The 11,724-nt window shown below is 30.1% G+C and overlaps 1 protein-coding gene across 1 annotated transcript; it reads left to right on the top strand.

Annotated features, from left to right (window-relative positions):
* The first annotated feature begins 1,619 nt into the window (after nt 1-1,619).
* Nucleotides 1,620-5,554, top strand: LOC146941327 (phosphatidylinositol 4-kinase gamma-like protein). Its single transcript, XM_085755101.1, has 3 exons — nt 1,620-1,781; nt 2,318-4,096; nt 4,867-5,554. Exons 2-3 carry the CDS (start codon nt 2,735-2,737, stop codon nt 5,242-5,244), a joined length of 1,740 nt encoding a protein of 579 aa, XP_085611227.1. The 5' UTR covers nt 1,620-1,781; nt 2,318-2,734; the 3' UTR covers nt 5,245-5,554.
* The last annotated feature ends 6,170 nt before the right edge of the window (nt 5,555-11,724 follow it).

Raw genomic sequence — 11,724 nt, 5'->3', positions numbered from 1 at the left:
GACAGTTTGCACCTCAATGCCCGTTTGAACGATAGTTTTCATAAAAATGCAAAACGGTATATGTAGACGATAATACGAGTACTTCATCTGTTCTCAATTGTAAACTAAACATCATTTTTTTAGATTTTCATTGAATAACTCATGTACACCATTAGTTATTCAATAACTCATGCAAAACGGTGTATTTGGTTTGTAATATAGTAAATCAAATAACATTGGTAAAATTGAGAGAAAACATCATTTATAAATTTAAATGCTGCTCAAAACAACTTATTAAAAAACACTAAGTTAGTAAAAAAATGTCAATAAGTCCGAAAGAAAAAATTGATGCCAAATACTAGTAGATATATATTTTAACCATAATTTTAACTATATGCCATATAAAAAAATATAAAAAAAAAATTAGCTTTGCCCAATATGAGCTTATACTAATATTTTTTGAAGAGAAATGCTAAGAAATGCTCCAAGGACATTTGATAAAAAGTTTAAAGTAGCAGCTTTATTTTGAAAATTATGCATTTAACTTATGAGTAATGTTAACCGGTGTCCCTAGGGCACTGGTTAAGGAAGCAAATATAGTAACATCACATTGAAATTTGTGCAGTCAACTCATTAAAAGTCTAAAAAATATTTATTTTAATTTAAAACTTTCTTTTTTTGGTTTCCTTAACGAATGCCCGAGGCACCGGTTAACATAACCCTTAACTTATTGAAAAATTAAAAAACAACTTTTTTTTTACATGAAATTTTACAATTATTTTCTTTTTTAATCTTTAACAAGTCCTTAGAGCATCTCCAATGGGGGGTCCTTATTTAACAAGGACCACTCCCCGTTAAGGACCCTCCATTGGAGGAAGAAAAAATGAGTCCCCGTTAAGGAACGGGCAACTATATAAAGACCCTCTCTCTCCTGGGTAACTAACGGGTCCCACGTTTAAAAAAATAATAAAATGTGTACTACTTGGTCCCACTTGCATAAAGGAGCAATAAAATGTGTACTACTTGGCCTCACTTGTAAAAAGGAGTAATAGATAAATTATTTTTGTTTAATGATATAAAGATAGTGGGACACATTTAAATATTTTTCATTGAAGTCCTTATTAGTGTATTACCATTGGAGTTATTGAGTCCTTAATAGGTACTTTTATTTAAAAATTATAAATAAGTGATGTGTCACGTGAGATCCATTTAAAGAGTCCTTATTAAGGAACTACGATTGTGGATGCTCCTAGGGCAATAGTTGACGTAACCCTTTTTTAATGATGAGTGTTATTTCAACAACCAATTTGGTGACAACTTATTTGACAACCATATTTTACAAAGAAAAAAGTGGTATTGGCACGGAAACCATAACAATAGAGAGATAAAGTAAAAAGTAATGTGAGTATGAAAGAGAAAGTTGTTGCAAAAGTTGTCATTAAATGACATTCCAGAAATTTCATAGGATCAAATTCAAAACTCAAAAGACAAACGTTGATAATAAAGTAATGGAATTCGAAATAGCTTGGTGAGAAGGTTAATAAATGTCATGTCATCATGAAAAATGTTTTGAACTTGGGAGACAAGCTATGAAATCAATGTACGTATATGAATAGCAATTGAACCTCTCACTAGACAGTACCGCCTTCAAAACCGTGCTTTTCATTTTTCATGCATTATTACACGATCGTAACTCACTGAGTCATATCTGAAAAACTTTCCGATTCACATAAATATGGTGCTTCATTTCTACACTTTCTCCTTTCACCGTCTTCCTACCTGACTTTCATCTTCGCTTTTCTGTAAGAAGATTCGTTTTATGGATTCTCATTTATCATCAAAGAAATTTTATTCTCTTTTGCTTTAATTCGATATTTTGAAAATGATTATTTCGATTTCATCTCATAATGAAATTAACTTAATCTGATTCCATGTTTCCTAATCCATGTGAAATTAAACGCAACATTTACTGATTTTTTTTTTTATAAAGTTACTGATGAAATTTTAGAATTTAATATTATATAATTTGTTATATTAGAATTTATTATATCTCCAATTATATTTCAACAGAGGTTAATTTCTATGTAGTGACTGTGTAGAACTTTTTTACACATCCGTCCGATCAAATCATGGCAAATATATATTTCTATGTAGTGACTGTGAATTGATTTGATTGGATGCATGTGTAAAACAAAAAGGTTTACACTTTAAGTGTATGCAAAATTATAAATTTAATCCATTTCAAAATTAGATTTTCAAATTATATTTTTGTTATATTTGAAATTCTATCTTTGAATTTCATCTTCTCTGTCTAAAGGTTTCCTTGCTTGTTTTGTAGGATAACTGGACTCCTGTTTGCAAGAAATATATTGTTCTCTAAATTTTCCCATAGCATCGAAGCTGTAGCGATGTAAACATATATAGTATTGTTAATATCAATTCAAGGAGACATTTGATTTGATCGGAGGATTTTAGTTTCTCTACGAGTTTCATTTTCCAGAAGTCTTGGTTTCATTCTGAACCCTGATTTTTGGAAAGAAACTACTGGTACAGCAGCGCATATTTTAGGCTTATTGTTCTGTGTTTACTGCTTAGGTTAAGGCAATGGGCTACTTTTGCAATAAGAGTGAAAGCCGATCAAAGTGATAATAGAGATGGGGGAAATTAGTTAAGATGTCTTGATTTTAGTATTGATGGAAAGGTTCATAGCTTGTTTATTTTTGAGCCAGCAAGATTTTGAACCTGTAAATTGAGAATGGCTTGTTTGGTACTTCATCCAATGCATGAAAATGGCGAATTTACCAGTAGTTTTAGTCCTCATATGAGGGACTCAATTTTGATTTACCTAACTGTTGGTGGATCTGTGATTCCCATGCATATTTTGGAGACGGATTCCATTGCTTCGGTGAAGCTGAGAATTCAAACCTTAGAAGGATTTTTTGTAAAGAAACTGAAACTGGTTTTTGAAGGGAAGGAATTGGCTCATAACAAATCTTGTGTTGGTGATTATGGTGTTGCTGATGGAAATGTGTTGCACTTAGTGCTAAGGCTTTCTGATCTTAAAGCTATTACTGTTAGGACTCTATGTGGAAAGGAGTTTGGGTTTTATGTTGAGAAGACTAGGAATGTGGGTTATGTGAAGCAGCAGATTGCAAAGAAAGGGCGAGGGGTCTTCGATCTTGCAGATCAAGAATTAGTATGGGAGGGTGAGGCACTTGAAGATCAGAGACTTATTGAGGAGATCTGTAACGACAACGACGCTGTGATTCATTTGTTGGTCAGGATATCAGATATCAAGGTAAGAACTAAACCAGTTGAGAAGGATTTGGAGTTATCAATTGAGGCATTGTTTGCACATGATACAGTGCCAAATTTAGCTGTGGACCAGTTAGGGCCAGTGTCTATAACAAACAAGGTCATGAAGAGGAACCAATCGACTAGAGAATTTCTTTTGGAACCAATTTTTAATAGTTCCAATATCAAAATTCCACCAGTGGTCCAGGAACTAATTAAGGTTACATTAGAGGGGTTAGAGAAAGGCCGTAAACCAATTCGATCTTCAGAGGGATCAGGGGGAACTTATCTCATGCAAGATTCATCTGGTTCAAAATATGTTTCAATTTTCAAGCCTACTGATGAGGAGCCAATGGCATTTAATAATCCCCGAGGATTACCTATCTCTGTGGATGGTGAAGGGTTAAAGAAAGGCACACGAGTAGGGCAAGGTGCATTGAGAGAAGTTGCAGCTTACATTTTAGATCATCCGAGGAAAGGAACTCGCTCATATCATAACAATGAGGAGAAGGGGTTTGCTGGAGTTCCACCAACTGTTATGGTCAGATGCATGCATGAAGGATTCCACCATCCTGAAGGTTATAAGAATGTTTCAAGTAATGTAAAAATAGGATCACTTCAGATGTTTATGAGGAACATTGGAAGCTGTGAAGACATGGGCCCTAGAGCATTTCCGGTGGAAGAGGTACACAAGATCTCTGTGCTGGATATGAGGTTGGTAAATGCAGATAGACACGCTGGGAACATTTTGGTTGCCAAGAGTGGTGAAGATGGTCCAATTGTCCTTATTCCAATTGATCATGGTTATTGCCTTCCCGAGAGCGTGAGTCCTCTAAAGTTTAATGAACCGTTTCCCCCTTTTTTTTATTTGTGAAGATAATTTAAGCTGATGTTGTTTTGGGCAACTTGGCAGTGTCTTTCTTAGATCAGCTTCTCATGCTTATCCCCTAGAATAACTGTTAACATGCAGCAAAATTGTGGATGCAGTTCTCTGTTTTATATTTGCCACAATTCTCATTTTTATTTGCTTAACAGATTTGTGTCACATTCAGATGATAATGATTTTTCTCAGATTGCCATTGGTTTTAGACTGGATAAACGGTTTTGACTCTTCTTTAGTTCCACTACACTGCTTACTATCTTATAGTTTTGATATTGATTACTTTTACATAAGGAATTTTTATTATTGCTCATGATCCCTGTTGAACCTCTCTAATACCTTCGTAGCAACAATATTGCAATCATTTCCGGCAATGCTCGTCATTTATACTTCAAAACCTGTTGAATACTCTACACTTGATTTCTATCATCTTTGCACACTCTCTATACCTTTGGTTGAATTTTTCCTAGTCCTTCCTGATAATATGTACAAATATCTGCGTAATTGAGTATGAATCATGTTGTTCTATCAAATATATAAGTTGCCATTATAAATGCCTTTCCAAGTTAGTATAAAATTAATCTATGTGGTGATTATTGTAACATGGAAGATGGAGCAATAGTTATCATCAACTCTTCTTTCTTTGTTGTTGCTATTCTTAAAGGGGCTCATATTTGAAATTTCTAAAGGCTGGTTTGTCCCCCATTTTGCAGTTTGAAGACTGCACTTTTGACTGGTTATACTGGCCACAAGCTCAAGAGCCTTACTCGCTAGACACCACTGAGTACATAAAATCTCTGGATGCAGAAGAAGATATTAAGCTTTTGAAGTCTCATGGATGGGAACTTCCGGCGGAATGCGCCCGGATTCTTCGTATATCAACCATGCTTCTTCAGAAAGGTGCAGAAAAAGGACTCACTCCTTTCTCCATTGGAAGCATCATGTGTCGAGAAACACTGAAGAAAAAGTCTGTCATTGAGCAGATTATTCACAAAGCAGAGGAAGCTGCACTTCCTGGAACAAGTGAAGCTGAATTCCTTGATCTTGTTTCAGTGATCATGGATAATCATTTAGAAGGGCTATTTCCATGACTGAATTGTAAAGTGATGAGATATTGTTGTAAAGTGAGGATGCTCCTTTCATCTTCAACGCAGACCCCACAATCTACTATAATAGACTGTAGTTAAACTTCTTCCAACCACCAATCAAGAATTGATGCTTGTGTTGCTATATTGATTTTTGTGTTTTTTATACTACACCTCTGGCTTCAAGGAATGGAAATATGTGTGTATATTGACCAGGAAAGTTTATGGAATTCTGTGCTTCTTGAGCCAATATGCAATATATATATGATAAATGTATTCCAATATAAATAAAATTTTCCACTCCATGTTCTGTCAATGCTGTTTTTCTGTCAATATGTTTGGAAAGAATGGAACAAGAGGAATTTAATTAGTTTTTGTTTGTAAATTTTAGAGTTAGACTTGAATTGTATAAAAGTTTTAAATAAAATATTCACCATTAATATAATGGTGAAAATGTGAGAACAAAACATTTTTTCGCTCCTTTGATTATAATTTTTTTAAGACATCTTTGTTTTTCATATAAAGGTTTTAAATATCATCAGTAACAACAAAAATACCAGGTGACTTCCTTCAAAAAAAAAAAATACTAGGTGACTTCTTCCTTTTTTCATCTCCTTTTTTATTCATCCAAATAAGCAAGATTCCATGTGCTGTAACTTGTAAGCATTGAAAGAGTATGCCATTCTTTATAAAATGGGGGAATTTAACTTGTCTTTTTTTCTTCTATAATAACTTAACTTTGTAAATGTTGTAGCAAGAGTGAGTTATATGTCATCGTCGGATAGAAAAGTGGAGATTAAACACTTTATAAGTATATAGGACTCATAAACTCACTATCTTAAGATTTTAGGGAAATGTGCGGTGTCTCTCTTCAATGAATGGAAAAAAAGTAATTGCACTACTAGTTTTTTTTTTTGGGGTAGAAGTTCATTCGTTTTCTTGTCTTTTTCAATTAAATTTTGTTTATAATAATGACTAAAATTTGAGGTTTTTTTGTTTGTTTATAATACTTATCGGAGGGAATACTTTGTTGAAAAGGTCTTGCTAACCAGTGCCCTAAGGACAATGGTTAAGAAACCTACAATTAAAAATTTTGTCTTGGAAACATAAGATATTACTTTTGATAAAGTAATAATTACACATCTTTTTCATTAAAACTTACTTAATTTAGATGCTTAACCATTGCCCCGAGGGCACTGGTTAGCATTCTCCTTGTTGAAATTGTAATAGAAGCAGAATCATTTCTCATACAAATCATTGTCAATTCAAACACATTTCTTTTGGAAATTGAGATCGATTGTCCTTTTCTTTTGAAATTTTAGATTGATTGATTATCTTTCTCATGTGGTCTGTTTGTTTAAGCGTTGATTTTAAGTTTCATTCATACAAGTTAAAAGAATTAAATTTATTAATAATATATATTGTTTCTAAAAATTACCATTCAATTGAAGGTTTCCTCAAACTATTACACTAAAAGAAAATAAATAAAAATATTTAATATTCTCAATAATTATTCAAAAAAATGTATATTAATATTACAAAAATTATATTTAACTTATATTCAGAGATCGAAGTACTGCTCATTTCTCACAAGTAAAAATTATCCGGTTCTAAGCAAAACGGTTGTTGGTTGAGCCTATATTTTTTTTTGTGCGGTCACAGAATCAAATCTAAAATGTTTAGATATTGATGATATATGGAGGCATTTCATTTTAATAATTGAAAAAAAATCGATTTAACATTTTGAAGAAAAATGTATATTAATGTGTGTGTTTAATTAATAGTAGTATAGATTAGTTTTATGATCATAAAAAACTATCTCCGCTGGTTGAACGTAAACATGGATGAGACATGGGATGATGGGAACAATGACTATCATTATGTTGGACACCCCACGTGAGACTAATCTAGTTGGTACCCCCGTCAATTGATGGAGATTACATTGCATTCTCCAAAGGAAGTTTCCAGGCAATCGCGCAGATGCCTGAGCCAAGTAAAAGTTCTTCATTCAATGACTAAAATGGAATACAGAAAAAAGAGTAGAGCTTTCAAAGGTCCAGGTAGATGCACTTGTGTTTTAAATGTGTAACTAGTCGAGATACCCGTGCTACAGCACGGGTAGCGCGGCGCGCTGTATGGCCGCGGCTCCGCCGCGTGTTGCGTATTGGCTGCGCTTGGCATAATGATTTTTTTTTTGTCCATGGTGAAAATATGTAAAGTATTTAAAGCATAATAATGTATATATTGATCGGTAGTAATGAAAAATTGTAAAATAATTAAATTTTAATATGAACAAATATATATTAAATTTTAGTATTGACGATATTAAAAAAGCTAATAAATAAAAATAATTATAGTTTTTATTTACTAATATGTTTTCGTGTGAAAAATACTAATAAGCATCTCGTGAAAAATCATAATTAATGTATTATATAATATTGTTATCGTAAAATATATTTCATAAATAAGCATATGCTAACATATTCCCGTAAAAAAAAATACAGTGAGATATATTTTTGTTTTTTTTTTTTGAGGTAAGTGAGATATATTTTTGTTAATATATAGTCCATACACTCACATATATTTTATCAATATATATAGTTCTCATTAGATTTCATAAATAAGAATATACTAATATATTCCCGTAAAACAAACATATACTCATATATATTTTTTATTAATATATAGTTCATACACCCACATATACTTTATTAATATATTAATAAATCTTAGGCAGTCGCGGTGTTTAAATAGAGATATTAAAAAAATACTATTTTTTTTGAAAGATTAAAAATACTAATTAAAACTGATAACTCGTTATAGTTACTAAAATGGGTCCAGTGTTACAATTGTACACTCCAACAGGTTTTTTATTGATACATTTAAAAACAACGGAAAAAATTGAAGTATGATTAATCATAGTATGTTATAATTTTTTTGTTTGTTTTAGTATTGATGATATGAAAAAAGCTAATAAATAAAAATAATCATAGATTTTATTTACTAATATGTTTGAGGGTGAAAAATATTAGAAAGATGAGAGAGAAACTTAGGCAGTCGCGGTGTTTAAATAGAGATATTAAAAAACTACTAATTAAAACCGATCACTCGTTGCAATTACTAAAATGGGTCCCGTGTTACAATTGTACACTCCAATGATTTTTTTAGTGATACATTTTCAAAAAAAAAGAACAACGGAAAAAATTGAAGTATGATTAATCATAATATATTATAATATTGTACTTGTTAATAGTATTGACGATATTAAAAAAGCTAATAAATGAAAATACATTTCATAAATAAATATATACTAACATATTCCCGTAAAAAAACATATAGTGAGATGTATTTTTGTTAATATACACTCATTTGTATTAAATAAATATATAATAACATATTCCCGTAAAAAAAATATAGTGTGATATATTTTTGTTAATATATACTCATTTGTATTTTATCAATATATAGTTCCTATAAAACAAACATATACTCATATATATTTTTATTAATATATGGTTCATACACCCACATATATTTTATTAATATATTAATTTTTTTGAAAGAAAGAATACTAAAACTTAGACAATCGCGGTGTTTAATTAGAGATATTTAAAAAATACTAATTAAAATTGATCACTTGTTGTAGTTACTAAAATGGGTCCCGTGTTACAATTGTACAATCCAACGGGTTTTTAAGTGATACATTTTTTAAAAAAAAAACAACAGAAAAAATTGAAGTATGATTAATCATAGTATATTATAATATTTTTCGACACTGAGTATTGATGATATGAAAAAAGCTAATAAATAAAAATAATCATAGATTTTATTTACTAATATGTTTGAGTGTGAAAAATATTAATATGCGTCCCGTGAAAAAACATAATTAACGTATTATATAATAGTGTTATCGTAAAATACAAAATCATATTATGCTATAACAACAACACTTGTTAGTTTCCTCTAAAAAAAAAACTTGTTAGTAAAACCGAATTTTAAATTAGTAGAGAAAATGGAGTTGTAAATAAAGAGAGAAAATGAAAAAATGAAGAAAGTTGGTAAGAAAAAGATAAGAGAGGAGAGTGAGATTGAGAGAGAAAAATTTATTATTAAAAAATAAAGGTGAGAGAAAAGTTTGTTATTAAATAAATAAAGATGAGAGAGAAAAAATTATTATTATAAATAAAGAAAGATGAGAGAAAAAAGTTTATTACTCCATCCGTTTCAAAATACATGTCCAATTTTTGCAATGTACACTATTCGTTTGACTTACTTTGACCATACTTTTTAACTAATGTATAAATACAAATATTAGCATGTAAGATGTTGTTTGATTTGTCTCGACAAATATTTTCAAAATATTAAATTTTTATAATTTTTTACTTTAGATAATTAAAGATAGTAACGGTCAAAATTGTGCATGGGCATATGTGAAGTAGTTGACTTAGACATGTATTTTGAAACGGGTGGAATATTAAATAAAGAAAGGTGAGAAAGTGGGATAAAGAAAGATGAGAGAGAAAAATTTATTATTAAATAAAGAAATGTGAGAAAGTGGGATGAAAGAGAAAAATTTATTATTAAATAAAGAAAGGTGAGAAAGTGGGTTTGGTAGTATTTGACAAAAATAACCCTAAAGAAAAAGTTTGAGGTATGGATAGTTAAGTAATTTTGGTAGTATTGCGTTTTTATATAATGAGAGTGGATTGCTTTAGCGTGACTTGAGTTTAACAGAATTGAGTAGAGTTGAGTTTAACATAACTTCATAACAACATTGCATTATATATGTTAGAGTTGGAATTTGAATTTCACATTCTCCACATATTTACCTTGTAAAATTTAGTCGCTAGGAGCATCCACAATGGAAACATTTATTTTTTTGTAGTTAAATGGGTCTCATGTGTACACATCACTCATTTATAATTTTTTAATAGTAGTACCTAATAAGTATTCAATCCCTCCAATCACACAAATTTCTTAAATAGGACACACTAATCAACTATAAATAACTTTATACCATTTTACACAAATTTCTTAAAAAAGACTCACTAATCAACTATTAATAACTTTATATCATTCTATTTCAATTTTTTTAATATTAAAAAAGTTGGGATCCCACTTAAGATTGGAGGTCTTAAGTAAGACCTCGAGTCTTATAAGACCCCAATAATTTTTCTTCCCAATGTACCAAGTCTTAAATGTTTAAGATTCCCACATTAGGGATGCTCTAAGTTACTTGATAAATTAACATAAATTGATTTATGATCGGATTAATTCGTGTAAAAGTCATTCTCATCAATGTATATTATTTAGATAGATTGAAAAACAATATTTTATGTATAGATGATAAGCTAACTTATTGAAAAAAATATTTTATGTATAGATGATAAACTAACTTATTTAGATAGATTGAAAAAAAAATAACGAATAATTGATAAGCTAACTTATTATGGATAGATGATAAGCTGCTTTATAGCAGAAAAGTTAGTTGATTAAATTTGTAGTGTTTGGTAAAATTTGCGGTTGAATTAGCTTATAAATATGTAATGACATACAAAAATTAATTCATATTTAATTTTTTTTCAATTAAAATTAAAGGTGTAAAATTGAGATAAATAATGAAAAGTTATAAGCGGATAACATAAATGATTATTTTATCAACCACCGTCTATTTTAGAGATAACTTTTGACACATTTTTCAAATATAAAAAAGTTAAGTATCCTCCGACAAACAAAAAAGTGAATTAAACACGATCCTTTTGTACAAAATATAATAAGAAATAGCAAGCAAGTCAAACTTCAAAAATTTGATTATAATGTAAATAGTAAATGGTAAATACTTATACCAAATACCACACATAAAAAAACAGAAAAACTAAAAAAAAAAGCAAGGTAATTTGTCTGCTACGTGCCCGTCTTTCCGCTAATAGATATAAACAAAAGGCATTATATATAAAAAATATGAGATTTGTACCGCCTTTTTCATTATTTCAATTATATCCTTTATTTAAACCATTGTTATTACAATTTTATCTTTCTCATAATATTATTTAAATCACATTATAATAAGAATAATTCAATCCTAGACAAATTTTAATTTGATCGTGGTATAAAGAATGATAACCAAATGCAAAAAAATAAAAAATATTTTTTTTTTGACAAAAAATAAAATATATTAGTAAGCACAATAGAAAAGCGAAAGTCTTGACGCGTATCTACATAAATGAGATGCATGATTTTTTTTTTGTAGTATTTTTTTCTTTCAATTACGTCGTTAATTTTTAGGCTTAATTGCACTTTTTGCCCCTTATCTTTTCAAAAGTTGCGGTTACTGCCCCTTAACTAATTTAAATACAAAATAGCCCCCTAAGTTTGGATTCTATGACAGTTTTGGCCCCCTGGTGCTTTTTTGACTTGGTCAGTGATGACGTGGCACCCAAACTGGTGCCACGTGGATATTTATTTATTTTTTATTTTTTTTAATCT

The sequence above is a fragment of the Medicago sativa genome, chromosome 3, assembly GCF_051527215.1.
Source record: "Medicago sativa cultivar Bolivia chromosome 3, Bolivia_mono, whole genome shotgun sequence".
Classification (NCBI taxonomy): Eukaryota; Viridiplantae; Streptophyta; class Magnoliopsida; order Fabales; family Fabaceae; genus Medicago; species Medicago sativa.
This window is presented reverse-complemented; position numbering and strand designations above follow the sequence as displayed.

Coding starts and splice junctions, on each gene's coding strand:
- LOC146941327 (XM_085755101.1), top strand. CDS start 2,735: ATGGCTTGTTTGGTACTTCATCCAATGCATGAAAATGGCGAATTTACC. Junction 4,097..4,866: donor GTTATTGCCTTCCCGAGAGC/GTGAGTCCTCTA, acceptor CCCATTTTGCAG/TTTGAAGACTGCACTTTTGA.